Source organism: Drosophila gunungcola, unplaced genomic scaffold (assembly GCF_025200985.1).
Source record: "Drosophila gunungcola strain Sukarami unplaced genomic scaffold, Dgunungcola_SK_2 000066F, whole genome shotgun sequence".
NCBI classification, from domain to species: Eukaryota; Metazoa; Arthropoda; class Insecta; order Diptera; family Drosophilidae; genus Drosophila; species Drosophila gunungcola.
In genome coordinates this window covers 179726-196867 of record NW_026453229.1, presented here as the reverse complement: position 1 = coordinate 196867, position 17142 = coordinate 179726, and the positions used below count along the sequence as shown (strand labels likewise).

Here is a 17142-nt window from a genome sequence, read left to right as displayed (position 1 = left end):
CTTAGTTGTTTTTAAATATATATACTCAAAAATAGAATTTCGCTTTAAATTTTTTTAAACCTGACAACAGAATCAGCAATTTAACGAGGAAATCTCTTCTAAAGATCGAAAAATGCATTGAACAACCGACAAAGCTTCTCTGTTTTTTAAAAATTATGCATAATAATCGAAATATAGTCGTTTTACAGACTATTTTATTTTTGTGAAACCTTCAAGGGTATATAAACTTCGGCTTTGTAGCTCTTTGTGAGACCAACTCTGCAAGATGGGCCAAGAATGCCTGGTCGAGATCAACGAACGCTTTCAATAGGAAATTGAAATTGAAATCGAAATCTAAAAACGAAATGAATACTATACAATCCGCCTTTTTCTTTGTCTCCAACATATTGATTTCTGTCGTCGTTCGCGCTGTTTTCTTTCGATTCTGCCACTAATATATGCGATGATTAGCGGATTAGTGGGCTGGTTATGAGCGATTAAGCAGCGTCGATTCGATGTGGCTTCGAATTGAAATTGGAATTGGAACTGCTTCAGTTTCAGATTCAGTTTCAGATTCAGATTCAGCATCGAAACGCTGCGATTCGTTGACCCCGCCGATGCAGAACCTTGGAATTAACATAAGTCGCTGCTGCTCCACATATGTAGGTCCGACTCTCGGGCACTCCTCTAATGCCAATATGCAGACTCCCCGGATGAGGAGGACAGTAGGACTGTTAAGTGACCATTCCAAATTCCAAAGACATATCTTTGAATTGGTCACTTGAATGTAGAAGATCTCGGTGAAAATTGTTACTCATTAACTTTATATTTTTTTCATTTAAGGATTCTTGTTTCAATTTATATTAAAGGTATAAGCAAAAGCGAACAACAAGAAAAATAATATGAAATAAATAATTTTAATATTTTTCAGAACAATATCTTATTTTTGTTAGATTGGTAAATTAACATACATGCATTTGATTATTTCGTTAGGTTGTTAAGCAAATAGCTTTAGTTTAATTATAAACTTTGAATTAGTATTGAAAAGATATGTTGAGGTATTTGAGGTAGGAACCCCCAATTCTTCCGGCCAAGTCAGTTGAAATGAGTACAGATTTGTAAGCTGGAAGGACAAATTGACTGAGGTGCTGGCCAAGATTGGCGGTGCTTCCCCGGCACGCGGCCAGAAAACCCCCAACTATTTTCCACGATGACTTCATTAAAGATCGAGCGTATCGGCTATTTGTGTTTGTGAGCGGCACGTGCATGCGTTTGTTTTTTGTTGATGTTTTTTTATTTTTGTTTTTGTTTGTTGGGCGGGCGCAGGTGTCGTGTCGAAACAATGTGTGGCGCGCAGCTTAATTAGAATGTTGCCACATTGGTAGGTAGAGCAAAACGCCACCACCAGCAGCAGCAGCAGCAGCAGCAGCAGCAAAATGCGCCTGAATAAAAGTGTCAGAACAAGTTGAGGCGGCAATTTGTCCACCGGCAGCAGCGGCAACCAACTAGACATGCGGCCAAGTCCCCACTTTACATTCGAAATGCATTTTTTTGCATACGACGCATTTACAGATGCAGATACAGATACAGATGCAGATACAGATGGATATACAGATGCAGATACAGATACAGATACAGATACGAACACATATCCGCCAGCTCTCATTTTCTGATTCGGCAACTTGTTGGCCCGGCCAGTGAGTGTCCATGTCCATGGATCCGTTCATGCGCAAGGTTTTCGGCTGTGGGGCCCGATCTTTGGCCATTGGCCATTGGCCACCCGCCACCCCAGCAGCCCACTGGCACTGCACCGGGTGCATTGACCTCAAAATGGCTCAAAAGCCATTGAACTGCTGCAGTCGCTCTGGCTCTGGCTCTGGCTCTGGCTCTGGCTCTGGCTGTGCCTCTGGCTGAGCCTCTGTCTTGGCTTGGCTCGACTTGGCTCAGCTTGGCTGTGGCAGTGGCTCTGACTTGGCTTGGATCGACTCGGATCGGAGCGGATCTGATCGGACAGAACAGAACCGAACTGAACAGAACAGAACACAGAACTTATTCTCATAAGTAATATGCCAACTTTTGCAATGCTAGATGGCAGGTACCCTCCATTTGCCTAAACGCAATCTATCAGATAAATATAAATTATGACATTTTATTGCCATACCTTGTTGAATTCGTCATTAAAATTCCAATCAATTGGCATACACAGGTAACACATTTTTTTTTCCAAGCTCTCAAAAATTTGTTATTTTTTCTAAGACCCGGAAAATAATGCTCAATATACTTTTTTGGATCCGGCATAAAATTTCCATTGGCAGTTACAGTTAAAAATTTTTATTTTTTATTAGTTTTCGCAAAATAAACATGATGTTATGATAAATGCATAATTTAATTTACAAAAATTTGTTTAATGAGTGATGAAGACAGATACATTAGTTAGTTTTTTAGCTGGGCATTTTTGGTTTCCCCAAAAGTCTCAGATATATCAGTATTTTGGTAAGAACAATAAAACCAATGGTCTAATACTCGTTATACTCGTATTTGAATTCCCATTCGATTGGCCCAAGACCCTTGAAATTTTTATTTTTGATGAATTTTCGCCAAAAATCTTGCCCCTATGAAAAATTGAAAAATTGGATACAAAATCATACCAAACAGTTTGTCTTTTAGGTGTGCGGCTTATTTTGGCCAAGTAACAACCAAAAACGCTTCGATGATCTCCCTTATTTTTCCAAAAGTACAAATCCTGATTTACCATTAATAAGTACCCATATTTCGCCCAAAAACTGCAGTATTTTGATCTTTATACTATTAAACTGATCAAGCAACACGCATAAAGGTAACACTGTCCTACCAATCGACCAAAGGCATCTGAGTGATAGCTTGAGTTCGCATTCGAATTCGATTCCCAAGCTGCGGATTGCGATTGAAACCGAGAATGAAGTGAAAATGTGACCGAATGTAAATTCTTTTAATTTTATTGCCAACGTTGGCTGTTGGCTGCTGGCCGATCTAAGAGCCGACTGAATGCAGTCGCTGGAATCCGCTGGCACGTTCTTTGGCCGTCGGTCGATCGGACGGTCGGTCGGTCGGATGGGTTAAACGAACGCTCGCTTGGCCTATGAAAGATGTCAAGGTATCTGTAAAATTCGTATTCGATTTCGTACGCCAATCACATCCATTCCGTCGTGCTCGCAGTCGAGCCACAAATGTAAATCACACGAATCGCAGCGAACAAAGCCCACTAATTGCCGAAGTCGCAGTTTTTTTTGGGAGACGCCAGATGCGCTCTGCCCTGCCCCGCCCCCTTATGAAAATCTGGATCGGATGACCATATGGGCAGCTTGATTTAACTTGATGCGTCGGCGAATTCCAGCGCCGACTGCCGGATGCACTGCCTCCACATGTCGCATAGCGCTTAGTCAGCTGGGGTGTCCAACTCCAAGTCGGAGTCTAAGTGGAAAAGTGGAAAAGCGCTGACAGTCGATGAAAGAGCAGACGAGGGCCTGGCCAGCGGCTCTGGGGGCTCAACCTTGGACTTTGCCAACCAATTGCGAGAGATGCTCCATTAATGTCGCAAAACCATCGGACGTAGCACATTTGGATGGGCTTGGATTACCATTCCATTCGCGCCGCGTGCCAAAAAGCCTCGTCGCATAGAAGCACACACACACACACATATGCTGGATGAGTGTACAAACATTGGAATTGGGTTAAAAAATAAAGCATGCAAACTACCTTGACATATATTTTTGCACTGCAGCCGCAGCAGCAGCAGCAGCAGTTGTTTGCTTTTGAAAAAATATTGGGTGTGCAAAGGGCAAACATAACATAAATGGGATGCGGTCATACAGAAGGAAAAGAGACAAAGGATGGGGGGGTTGAGGGGGTTTTGAGGGGGTGGTCATCCAGCCATATATAGTACAACCCAACCCAACCCAACCCCCCGAGTATCAATATACTATATGCTGTTGCAACTGTAATAAAACGCTTGACGAAACCCGTGTGTCGCACTGTGTGTGCCTGATAAGAGAACGCGAATACGCCACGTGAGCTGGGTGCCATGAGGTGACCCCGATTCGATTCAATTCGATTTCGATTTCGATTTCCAGTTCCAGTTCCAGCACACTCCGAAATTTCGTGCGCAATGCGCTGATTAGACGCATTATATATCAGCATGAGTGAATGAGTGTGTGGAAATACGCGTCGAGCGCTATCTCTTTGGCTGAATGTGGCCAACTCAACACACAGTCTCAGTGGCTTCTTCGATCTTCGAGGCTCCATCCTTGGGGGTTCCATTTACCACACCACGAACTTGAAAAAACCGAAAGAGTTTCCCAGCAATTCAAACTAATTCTTAAAGCAGATCAGTCTAAATATAAGTTGATTTAAAATTAATGCAATTTAACTAACAGGGCTATTTGGAAAGACATTACAAATCTTTCGAATTATTGATAAAAGATGAAATTGTTGTGTTCAATTTTTACTCAATTATAAGTTACATGCCGGTAAAAGTTTTTAAACAAATACAATTCATTGATAAAAGGTGACCTAGACTAGCATATATTTTATAAACGCATAGCTCTCATTAAAATTGTTGTTTTTAAATTTTATTCAATTATAAAATACATCCTGATAAATGTTTTAAACTTTAAGCAAAACATGCTGTTTCTAGTTCGTTTTTTTTTAATTTTGATCAATTATATGTTACATATCATTTCATGATTTCATTTTTATAGTCAAGTTTGGCTTGGATCTTGGATCTTCTTTTTTTTTTTTACCCAGACTGCCCAGTCAAAAGGCAGTCAAAAGGGTTTAAAAATAATTCAGGCCGCGTTGACAGCCAGCATCCGCTCGCCGTCTTCGGGTTTGAGGTTCTGGTTGAGGTTCAGGTTCATGTCCTTTCCCTTTGCCATAGGATGTTGCCCCGACAGGCCAATGATCTTGGCGTCTGTTGAACCGTCTGCCACTCAAGAACTGCTGGACTGGTGGACAGGAGCGCTGGACTGGACTGGACCCAAGTGTCTGGACAATGGAAAGGTTCGGCGACCGCTGCACGCAGCCAGATCTCTCTTTCGCCCCGTTGCCACTGGCGGGTCATTAAAACGTACAGGTAAATTTTAAGTTAATGCCACGGCTGGGGCGGCGATCCCACTGATCGTAGATCTCGATGCCCTGCTCCTTTGTCCGGCCCTGTCCGAGGAGTCAATGGCCGGCGGATCTATTTTAGCGCATGCCATTGGCCCTGAACTTGTTTGTCCAGCCTCGCGAGCCCTTTCCACTTCCACTTCCTTTCTTATTTCTTATTTCTCATACTCAATCCATTCGCAACTCGCAGCTCGCAATTCGCCATTTCATTTCAGAAGTTGCAGCACATGACATGAGTCAGAAGGCCCTGCTGGAAATCCCCAGGCCAAAGGGACCTATCCAAGAAGCTCATTGTATTTCCCACACAGAAAAAAAAACAAGGTGGATTACAATGTAATATTCGTGGAAGAAAAATATGTTTTAATAATATTTAATCGGGGATCGTAACTATGGTAATGTTCTTAAGTAAAACGCACAAATAATCTTTAGTTTAGATTTGTATTTTAAAAACTCTTATTCGAGATTTTGATTTAAATAAATCTGAAGTTATTGTTATTTTAGATCTTATTATGAATAATCTCTGATAAAAATTACATGTGAGTTTTAATTTTCCATCTTAAATAATCGTTCGTTGGGATTTTTATAAATTAAAAACTCCAATAAAACTCTAACTGCTCTTGTCTTAAATTAACGGTTTCTCTTATGATCCATACGAACCCTATTTAATGGTAAAGCCCATTTAGTACTTAACCATATCTTTGTATATATTCTCTTCATATTTATATCTAGCTGCTCATATCCGATTTATATCACAAACATTTTTCTTTATCTGCTGGGATAAACCCAGCCATTTTCTTAGGCCTCCTTCTGGTTGCCAGTGGCTTAGGTAAAGCCAAATTGAAACCAATTCAGCAGCCACGAAATTAAGGAATACACAAAAAAAGTGCAAATGTGGCAGAAATAGAAATGGAAAGGTAGTCGATTGAATAAATGTATGCGATGTTAGGTAGTAGTCTGAATGGGCCAGCAGGGTAGCTGGATACCCTGGATTTGTCCAGGCATATATGTATGGTATATAATCTGACAGAAAATGTATTTATTTACAAATTAATTCATTAGTTATTAAAATAATAGTAATAATTACCTAACTAAAGTGCATGTAGAATTAGGTTTTTATGGATAATTGCTTATATGTAAATATATAAGCTCATATCTATTTAGACCATGTTTAGGTTATATTACTCCTCAGAATTTTTGGAATTTTTTTTAACTTTAAGGAGCTTTGTCTTCTGAGCGTAAGTTCCAAAAGGTAACTCAGTGTTTCAAACTCAGCTAGTCAAGATTGTTTTTGAGTGGGTGTAATGAATGTGCATATGATAATGGTCGGGAATGATTTCATTTTCAAATTTTTACTTTCGCACTCTCCTTCTTCGCAGTCGCAGTGGCAATCGCTGTTGAAAAACCCAAAAATACCAGGCTCTGCCAGGGTATGGCCGATGATATTGCTGATTCTACCATTGTCTGACGGCCTTCCTCCGTTCCCGTTGCCGTTCTTGTTCCTCCATTGACCCGCTGACGTAGACAGACGTCGCCGCTGCCCTGTTTGCATTTCTGGCCGCGAGGAGAGACTCGTTTCAAATTCTAAAGAAATTCCAGTAATCGCAGAGCTCTGCTGGCGACTGGACGTCGGGACTCGAGAGGCTCTAATAACAGGCAAACAGCAAAAAAAAAAACAGGCAACCAGGCAACCAGGCAACCAGGCAACCAGGCAAGCAAACAGGAAAACAGGAAAAGAACAGGGTAAAAGTGAGAGTGAGAGTGACGGCGAGCGGAAAGCGGAAAGCGGAAAGCGAAAGTGATGTCGGCCATCATCGTTGACATTAACTACACCGGTTGGATGCCCTCGGTGCAGTGCCTCAGTGTGCTGGTGGTGCCCTCGCTGCTCATCCTGGTGATTCTCTATCTGTGCGAGCACCAGTACGATGACATACTGGGCGTCTCGCCACCGGGACCCTGGGGTCTGCCCATTCTGGGCTATCTGCCCTTTCTGAGCCGCCGTGCCCCGCACAAATCGCTGCAGGCACTGGCCAAACGCTACGGGGGCATCTTCGAGCTGAAAATGGGCAGTGTGCGGACCGTCATCCTGTCGGATGCCACTTTGGTGCGGGACTTCTTTCGCCGCGATGTGATGACGGACCGGGCACCGCTCTACCTCACGCACGGCATCATGGGCGGATATGGTGAGCACTGTCCTAGCTCACTTCTATACCTCTCTCATCCTCCGGATCCGCAGGCATCATCTGCGCCCAGCGCGACATCTGGCGACATGCGCGGCGCGAGGTGATCGACTGGCTCAAGGCCTTGGGAATGACCCGTCGTCCGGGGGAACTGCGTGCCGGGCTGGAGCAGCGCATCTCTCGGGGCGTCGACGAGTGCGTCCGGGTAAGTGGATCCCCTCCGTCCACTCTTTGCTGACCAATCACTTACGGATTGAGCCACAATTTTTGTAACGTCACAATTTTAAGATTCGGAAAGTCATAAGAAAGTATTCAAGTGCTTTAAACAAAGGAGTGCTAGATGGTATATCAATAAAATAACGGTAGCCCTAATTTAACCATCTATCAATAAATGATGAGTTAAGCTTATATTTGTTTAAGACAACTACTATATTTTGCTGTTTGTACAGACAAAAGATATATCTTGCAGAAAGGATTTCTAACATTACAACGACTACTTCATTATTAATCTGCATTTAAATTTTTCTTTAATTTGTTTAAATATTTACTTATTTTAAATTTACAATTTTTGGAAAATGAATAAGATTTTTAAATTTTTTAATGTTAGATGATAGTATGTATTTTATGAGCTGTTGAGGCAAGATATGTTTACAATATAATCTTAAATTGTATAGTACCTATACTCTAGGGAAACCATGTTTCAATTTCCCACTCTTTTGCCCCTGCAGCTCTATGAGGCCGAGGCGAAGAACAGCAGTTCGTCGGAGTTCAATCCGCAACCGAATCTGCACCACTCGCTGGGCAACATCATCAACGACCTGGTGTTCGGGGTCACCTACAAGCGGGACGACCCCGACTGGCTGTACCTGCAGCGGCTGCAGGAGGAGGGCGTCAAGCTGATCGGCGTCTCGGGCGTGGTCAACTTCCTACCCTGGCTGCGGCACCTGCCCGCCAGCGAACGCAACATCCGCTTCCTGCTGGAGGGCAAGGCCAAGACACACGCCATCTACGACCGCATAGTGGAGGCCTGCGACAATCGGCTCAAGGTGCAGCTGAAGTTGCACCAGGAGCAGCAGGAGCTGAGGCGGCAGCAGAGGCGGCTGGAGAGAGAGCTGGAGAGGGAGGAGAAGGCGGAGGCAGAGGAGTCTGGTCGGGAAGGGGAGCCAGAGGAGAAGAGGTCGGAGGAGGAGCCCCTACACTGGTATGAAAACATACTAAGTTTAAGCATTCCAAACTTAATTTTCTCTTTAATTTTCATCTACAACAGTTTTTTTTTAGTTTTGGATTCGATTTAAATTTTTGAAATATTTAAATTACTTTTAAACTACACAAAGTATTTGTCCGCTTTGATAATTGATCCATTGCGGTTATTATTTAACTCCTCATAGATTTTAATATCTAAAATATTTATTTTCGCTTTGAGTTTTATCCACTACAGTTTTTTTATCTGCGGATCGTATGTTAATGTCTAAAACACTGAATATAAATTTTAACTACTTAAAATATATTTCGCTTTGATTTTTGTTCATTGCGGTTATGAGTCCATTAGTAATCAATATCTGTAATATATTTGTTTAAAATATGTATCATATAAGTTTTTTTTTCGTTTTGATTTTCATTTGTTTCTTTAATATATTTTAATTATGCAAATATTATTATTGATAATGTGTTTTAAATTTTAAACATATTAATCTAAATTATAATGTGTTTAAAGCTATATTTAAATCTTATATTTGACACATAGTTTTAAATATTTTTATCAAATTAATAAGCAGAGTATTTAACACAATGTTATGTTAAATATGAAACATCAGATATACGATTTTGGCTTTAATAAGATTTTGATTTTTAACATTCCTTTTTTCAACAGTGTAGGAAACCCAGGAGAGAGGCCAGAAGGGGAGACAGAAGGGGAGACAAAAGGGGAGCCCGCTGGAAAGCCAGAAGAGGAGCCAGAGGAGAGTGACGAAGATGAGGAAGAGGAGGAGTATGGACCGCGGTGCATACTGGAGCACTTCCTCATCCACCGGGACCCGGACTCGCAGCTCTACTGTGACGATCAGCTGCGCCACTTGCTGGCCGATCTCTTTGGGGCCGGAGTGGACACCTCGCTGGCCACATTGCGATGGTTCCTGCTCTACTTGGCCAGGGAGCAGCGCTGCCAGCGGCGCCTGCACGAGGAGCTGCTGCCGCTGCAACTGGCACCCAGTCTCGAGGAACTGGAGCCGCTGACCTACCTGAAGGCCTGCATTTCGGAGACGCAGCGCATCCGCAGTGTGGTGCCCCTGGGCATTCCGCACGGCAGCAAACAGGACTTCACCATTGGCGACTACCACATCAAGGGCGGATCGATGATTGTGCCCCTGCAGTGGGCCATTCACATGGATCCGGTGGCCTTTCCCGAACCGGAGCAGTTTCGTCCGGAACGATTCCTTAGCCCCGAGGGCGCGTACTCGGCGCCGCCGCAGTTCATCCCCTTTTCGACGGGCCAAAGGATGTGCCCCGGCGACGAGATGGCCCGCATGATCCTAACGCTCTTCGCGGGTCGCATCCTCAGGCGGTTCCACCTGGAGCTGCCCCGCGAGGGCGAGGTGGACATGGAGGGCGAGAGTGGCATCACCCTGACCCCCGCACCCCACAACTTGCGATTCACCAAGCTGCCGGCAATCTACTTGCGCGAAGCACCCGACGGCAAAGTGGAGGAGAACTAGGTTGGACAAGCCTCTATTTTATCCCTATTTTTTTTTAATTCTGTAACGACAGTATATTATAATCTTTTATGTATGATGGACTATAGATTGGGTCTTTTATTTGGGTGTGCAAGAAAACATTTCCTAATACTTATACAAAGTGTGGAATAATCAAAAATTAATATCTGGTTTTTGATCATATATATATATATAAATTTATATATAAAATTTTAAATACAATGCATGTTAAATAAATGAGAAAAATATTAATTTTTATTTAAACGCATTAAATTTCAGTTTATTATGATTTAAATTGAAATTTAATTTTCAAATATTAAAATCTTTTTGGAATATAGTCAAATGAAAAATTAAAAAAACCGTAGTGTATGAGATATTTAAAATCTAAAGGTAGGGCTGTATTTCACAGAGTCGCAAAAATTGTATTTACCTTGTAAAGTTTAATAAGATTTTTAGATTTTAGTGACAATAAAACAGTCAATAGTTTTCATGAAGTTTAAAAATGAAAGCAAAATCCATTATTTAGCTAAATCGTGTGAATCAATGTGTTTCAAATAATATCCATATTTTGAAATTCCAGTGGCTTAAAAAGTTTGGGTTGTTTTGAGCTAGGTTGCCAAAATAATAAGAAGGCTTGGCCATATACCTTTTTAGAGAGTTTCGTTGCTTATAAAACCTAAATTTTCCCGACTCGTAGTGGCTTACATTCCGGTAACTAGAAATATCAGTTGTGTGCCCTTCAATAAAATATTTCAAAAGGGTTTTGGCCCAGTTTTTGTTTTCAAGTTTTTTTCACACGTTTCTCTTTATTGCGAATCGTTTGCCTATTTTTTGATGTGTGCTTTTAAGACTAAACCACAGTTTGTTTTGTTGTTTGTTGTTTGGAAATTAAGCTAGCACTAATACTAGGAATAAACAAGAACGTTAGCTAACTACACTTAATCGGCCTGCTGGCTTAACACATAGCAATATGTATCCTAATATTAGCGGCAATAATAATAATAATAATAATAATAATAATAATAATATTAATAATAATAAAAAACATTAACATTAGCAATAGAATCGAACGTAACTAGGGTGCATATAACTAGGGGTTGTTTTGTAATTACAATTAGTTGAACACAGCTTCTTGGGGGTGAAAGAATAGAATTGGTTGCAGTCCTCTGTGTGGGTTGGTCACAGCTTCTGGCTGCTCTGCTCCCTGTCTGGCCGGGATCTGGCCAGAACAGGATCTGCTCCTCCCGCGGGCGGATAACTACTAACTTAAATGGCTAAATGGATAGCATGGGCCTCTCTCCCTTTGTCTCCTTCCTCAAATGTGTTTCTGTTTTTGTGTGTTTTGTGTGCTTTTTGTGTGTATTTTGGTGTAGGAACAAAACCGTGCTCTGGATCTGGAGCGGATCGATTGGACCGCCTCAGTTGGCGCCCACATTGCGCATGTGGTGCGGATCGGCGGCGGTGGGCGCCAGTGGGCGGCGCTTAAGGCAGACCTTGAAGGCCTCCGGCGTGATGGTGGCCCCCACGTTGCCCTTCAGGCTGGGCAGCGGCTGACCCTCGGGCAGGGCAATGTCGAAGCAGTGCATGAAGGAGGCGAAGAACAGGAAGAGCTCCATCCGCGCCAGCACATCACCCAGGCACATCCGCCTGCCCACGCCGAAGGGGATGAAATACTCCGGCTTGCGCACCTTGCCCTCGGTGTCGATGAACCGCGATGGCCGGAACTCTTCGGGCTTCTCCCACAGATTGGGGTCCATGTGCACGCTGTTGATCAGCGGGATGACATGCGAGCCGGCCGGTATGGTGTACCCATTGAGCTCCACATCCCTGTACAAACGAGAGGCAGGAAGGGGAAAGCTGTGATTAGTTTTGTGATCCACGTTTTTGTGCATCGCCGATTATCAGCTAGGGGCTGGGCCCACTGCCCACTGCCCACTGCCCACTGCCCACTGCGCACTGCTACTAATCTACTAAAATGAAAAGTGGGCCACGCACTGGGTGAGCCAGTTGAATGGGGAGCTGCAAGCTGGGCAGCCACGACAATGAATGGCAATCGCCGAGATCTGGTGTGAATGAACGGACCTCGCGGCATTTGCGTAGATCTTTACGAGCCAGTGCGTAAGCACATCATCTGCTGATAGCTCCTCCAGCTTCCCCACTGCTCTAATCTCAATCCCAATCCCAATCCCAATCCCGTAATCTCGATCGCTGCTTACCTTGTGGGCGAGTGAGTGGTGGCCAGGGGAACAATGCTGGATCTACGCATCGATTCCAGAATGGTGGACTCGGTAATGGGCAGGTACTGCAGATCCTCGATGGTGGGCAGGCGATGGCGTCCCACCACCTGGTCCAGTTCGTCCTGGACGCGGCGCATCTCCTTGGGATTGCGCAGCATGAACACATTGATCCACAGCAGCGTGGTCTTGATGGTCTCCATGCCGGCGGAGAACAGATCGATGATCACTTGGACCATTTGCTCCTCTGCAAAAAGCCAAAGCAAGACAAGGATTTAGAGGTATGTGAGACTCAAATTTAAAGTTGCTTAAGCATTTAGAAAAAAAAAATAGAAAGATAGAAAAAGATAGAAAGACTTCAACTTACCATGATTTTTGCCATCGAAGAGCTCGGCATCGGTGCCCTCGGCCTTGGCCTTCTCAATTTCACAGAGATAGAAGTCCACCAGATCACGAATATTGCTGGGATCAAAGCTGCGCTTATGGTCATCGATCACGTCCTGGTAGAATCGCTGCATCTCGGCCCTGTTCTGGGCAATCTTGTTCTTGGCCGTCGAAATGCTGGGGAAGCACTGCATGGTGGGTATGTAATCCACGGTGTGGATCTCGCCAAAGAGCCGCATGCCCTCCTCGATCAGGAAGTTAAAGCGCCGGAACTTGGGGTCATCGATGCTGAACCGGGTGGACATCATCAGGCTGCAGATCACATTGCTGACGGCCACCGAGATGACGGGCGACATGTCCACGGGCTGGCCATCGCTGGCATGCAGATGGCCGATGAACTCGTGCACTTCCGTCTGTTTCGGGAAGAAGGAAGGAAGGGGGGAACAGGGGGTTACTGGCTGCTCCACGGACTGCTGGTCGGGATTAGCTGAACTCACCATGATGCGCTTCTGCATCTGCTGCTTGCCGTTGCCCATGTAGGTCATCCCAAACTGGCGCAGCTTGTCGTGCAGAAAGCGGCGCTGATCCTTCCACAGTTTGCCAGTGCTGTTGATAATGCCTGCAAGCGGATAGGGATCTTATCTTTATTTCTGATTTTTTATGTCGCTATTTGTGGCATTTAATTGAGGTAGGCTGCCCCACTTTGCCAATTGTTTGCAAACGAAATACCAGAGAAGAAATCCCAGCAAAAAAAAAAAAAACAAAGCGAAACAAAAGCCTGGAATGCCTTATCATTCAGTACATTTTTATATATATAAATTTAACAAGTGCAGCTAAAGGCAATCGAAATCGAAATAAAATTAAGACGGGTGAAAAAAAAAAAATGAAAATAAAATCGAAAATCGAAAATCAAAATCAAAGAGAGTGCGGAAAGAAAATAAACCGCCGACAAAGAAATGCCAGCGGAATTTCTTCACTTAATTGGGGGCTTTTAAGGCATGATTATTCTGTGCAATCTCACTACAATCTCACTACAGGTACTGCATACTATATATATGTATATGCATACTATATATCTGGACTTGGCTCCCGCCGCCGTGATGCCTTGATAACTTTTTGCCTTGGCAGCGTTTTGAAGGGAAATTATTTACGGGTAGCACGTAGTAAACAGAGTAGTAAAAACTAATTTGTCATAAATAATAGATGGGTGGGTTATCAGGTGGCTGGTTATATCACAACCGTCTGCTATTTGGGCCAAACTTACCGTATCCGTTGAGGGTCTGCATGAAGGGAGTGTCCGGGCGGCCGGTGAACTCCTCGCGCCGGAAGCACTCGCGGATCATCTTGTAGTCGCTCATCACGACGGTCAGCTGGCTGCCCAGTCGCGTGGAGAAGAGCGATCCGTAGCGCTTGGCCAGCTCCATGAAGCGGGTGTGCTTCTCGTTGCCCATGAACAGCAGGTAGCCGATGACGGGCAGTCCCCACGGACCCGGCGGCAGCTTGCGCAGTTCGCGGTAGTTCCTCACCAGCCACTGGAGCAGACTGACCAGGGCCAGCAGGCCCAGGAAGACCATCAACAGGTGCTGGGCATCGCCATCCTGCTGCACCTGCAGCTGCCGCAGCACGAACTTGATCAGGTACGAGTCGGCCAGCATGGTGATCGTTGGATCCTTTTCTTTCGCTTTTAACTGGGCTTCAGCCGATCTTGGGGCTTTTGGGTTTTTGGGCTTAGTTGGGCTTTTAGCTCGCTAATTTCCCCTGCGCTTAAGTGCTGTTGTCTCTTATTTACTGCACTCCTCGGCCATTGGTCACTTTTGCTTTTACTCGCTTTTGACTGGCACTTGAACAAAAAATGTTTGGGTATAGGCGCCAACAAAAATACAAAACAAAAAAAAAATATAACAAATAAAATATATATTTATATTTATTTGTGGCGTAACGAAACGAAACGAAACGCAACGAAAACTGTTTGTTGGTTGACGCTTTTTGTGCGGGTTACGGAGTCGAAATCGAAGGCGAAGTCGAAGTCGAAGTCGATGTCGGAGACGGAGACCCGGAGACGATTTCGCGTCGAGCGTTTATAGTTTTCGACTAATGGCTCGACCGTATGTCCTTGCCACTTTTATAACAACTCGAGCCCGCTTCGAGCGCGCGATTGAGCGAGCGAGCAGAGCGCCAAAGCCAAACGAGTGATCGTGATCGACGGCGATCGAAGCGCGCTCGGCTTCGGCTTCTCGGCGGAACCACCACGACCGCCGCCTCAGACGTCGAAACCGCCGAAGCCGTCGATGCCGCCGAAGCCGCCGAAGCCGCCGAAGCCGCCGAAGCCGCCGAAACCGCCTCACCTCGCCGCCGCAGCTCTTCAGCTTCAGCTTCAGTTTCAGCTTTAGCTTTAGCTTCAGCTTCAGCTTCAGCCTCAGTGCTTCAGTGCTCCAGAGCTTCAGCGTAAGCCTCAACCTCAGCTCTTCAGCTCCACGTCTGTTTTGGGGTCTGTACGCTCTGGCTGTTGCCTCTGACTTTGGCTCGACGCCGGCAGAGGCCCACTACGCTCAGCCCGCCGTCCCAGAATCTTGCGAGAGTAAGGGGGCGGATGATGTGGAGGGGGGGTGGGGGATGGTTGCCCTCTGCCCTCTGCCACCGCTGACACCGCCCTCCGCCCATGGAGCACAAGCTCTCTAGACGAAGCAGCGCCAAACAGTTCAACAAGCTCCAACCTACAACCGAAAACACCCCTCGCCCCCCCTCCCCCTTTTTTATACCATACTCCTCCACAATCACTCGGTTGCATCGAGCAGCGCACGGCAAACAAGCCAACATCAAACCAAGCGCAACATGTTCGAGCGCTCCATTCGGTTTGAGTGGAACGAAACAGAGAGGCACTCAAGAGATCGCACAGCCAACAACTCTCACTCTCTCTTTCTCTTAGCTAGCCAGGTAGAAATTCAATGAATTTAGAGACTAATTTAATTATTTTTTTAAAAACTAATAATAAAATCACCCCAAAATCCTCCTTATAGGTATTCAAATTGGTTTAAATGAGTTTAAAGTCCTAGCTTCAATTGCAATTGTCATTTCTTATTATTAACCAAATATATACCCCTTTAAAAACTCCAAATTCTTCTTTCTGATTTTGTGTTTAAGAAGTATGCTTCCTTATGGGTATTTAAATAAGTATTTAGCCTTTCAAGACTTGCTACTTTCACACTCTGACTTTAGTCATCTTTATTCTCTTTCTTCCGCGTTAACATTCTGAAATTGTGTTTCTTAATTATTATTAAGTTTTATTTAAAAGAGTTTTTAGTTTTTCCTAATTTTATTTCCGCACTGATTTAATAATATATCTAATTACTTACTACCAAGTCAAAATCTGATTTTCTGTTTTACTAGTCTAGAAGTTTGCTTCTTATTGGGAATTAAAAACGATTTTATTACTTTTCAAAACATTAGACTTAAGATTTCTAACGTAGTTAAGACCTCATACTTTCTTAATTGAGTATTTCTTTAGCGCCACAACAAAATAACCGAATTATTGAATTTGTATAAAAATATCTAAACAACATAAGTACATCCAATCTTTCGTTCTTACTGCGATTCACATTTTGACAAAAATAAAAAAAAAGTTTACTAGTCAAACATTTTTTATTAAAGAAAAGGAATACATATTTTTCTTTTAACCATATTTGTCCATGTACAAAAATGCATTTGATCTTTAAAGCCCAATTAAAAAGTAGTACTCATTAAGAAGCCTATACCTTAAGTTTTATGCATTAAGTAGAATATAAGTTTTGTTTAAAGTTAATACATTTTTGTGCTTACATGTATTCGTGCTTCAGTTGAATTACTTTAAGCTTTCTGAACTGATTTGAAAAGGTTGCAAGTCTGTGAAAGTGATTTCCTCACATATTGCCACGCCGACCGGAGAACTACAGTGATATGATATGGTAATGGACTCGAATCGATAGGTAAATGGCGGCTTTATAAAGAGCACCCGAAGAGCCGCAAAGCGGAAGCTGCTGCACCGGAGACGGAGACCTCATCCGCGGATCATCATCTGCAGCTCGGGCCACGCGGAATCGAAAGACCGAAATCCAATGCAAATTTGCATTTTGGGTCAATAGCGAAGCCTTCGGCGAGTAATCGCCGATCTAGATCTAGAGTGGGGGCTCGAAATTAAGCTGGAATGATGGAAAGGCAGAGGGGGGTTCGGAGCCCGGAGACTGGACACTGGAGACTGGACACTGGAACTCCCACAGGCCGTTCAACGGGTTTCTGGATCTCAATTTTAAGCTTTTTGGCGTGACGTCAACGGCTTGCAGCGTGTATTCAAGTTCAGAATCGATATTAACAATCAACATAACGAAATAAACCATCAAATAACAATAACAGACACCCATTTGAGCTCATTTTCGAAATTCGGAATTCAAAATTTAAATTCAAATGCATCTGTAATCAATTCTGCAGAAGTTTCTGTTTTGTTTCAATTCGTTTTGGCTTTTGTTTGTTTTCGGCTGTTTT

The 17142-nt window shown here is 43.8% G+C and overlaps 2 protein-coding genes across 2 annotated transcripts; one reads left to right on the top strand and one right to left on the bottom strand.

Annotated features, from left to right (window-relative positions):
• The first annotated feature begins 6523 nt into the window (after positions 1-6523).
• On the top strand, positions 6524-10162 carry LOC128264366 (cytochrome P450 306a1). The gene is made up of 4 exons (XM_052999808.1): positions 6524-7304; positions 7358-7506; positions 8030-8502; positions 9172-10162. Exons 1-4 carry the CDS (start codon positions 6923-6925, stop codon positions 10010-10012), a joined length of 1845 nt encoding a protein of 614 aa, XP_052855768.1. The 5' UTR covers positions 6524-6922; the 3' UTR covers positions 10013-10162.
• Positions 10163-10781: 619 nt separating this feature from the next.
• On the bottom strand, positions 10782-15084 carry LOC128264367 (cytochrome P450 18a1). The gene is made up of 5 exons (XM_052999809.1): positions 13892-15084; positions 13125-13246; positions 12611-13040; positions 12226-12490; positions 10782-11836 (listed from the first exon to the last, which is right to left on the bottom strand). Exons 1-5 carry the CDS (start codon positions 14280-14282, stop codon positions 11428-11430), a joined length of 1617 nt encoding a protein of 538 aa, XP_052855769.1. The 5' UTR covers positions 14283-15084; the 3' UTR covers positions 10782-11427.
• Positions 15085-17142: the final 2058 nt, after the last annotated feature.

Bases quoted from the DNA above. Each gene is read 5' to 3' on its own strand.
- LOC128264367 (XM_052999809.1), bottom strand. From the start codon at position 14,282: ATGCTGGCCGACTCGTACCTGATCAAGTTCGTGCTGCGGCAGCTGCAG. The intron at 13,247-13,891 runs GTAAGTTTGGCC...ATCCGCTTGCAG, and splicing joins GCAGACCCTCAACGGATACG to GCATTATCAACAGCACTGGC. The intron at 12,491-12,610 runs GTAAGTTGAAGT...GGCTTTTTGCAG, and splicing joins CTTCGATGGCAAAAATCATG to AGGAGCAAATGGTCCAAGTG.
- LOC128264366 (XM_052999808.1), top strand. From the start codon at position 6,923: ATGTCGGCCATCATCGTTGACATTAACTACACCGGTTGGATGCCCTCG. The intron at 7,305-7,357 runs GTGAGCACTGTC...CCGGATCCGCAG, and splicing joins CGGCATCATGGGCGGATATG to GCATCATCTGCGCCCAGCGC. The intron at 8,503-9,171 runs GTATGAAAACAT...TTTTTTCAACAG, and splicing joins GAGGAGGAGCCCCTACACTG to TGTAGGAAACCCAGGAGAGA.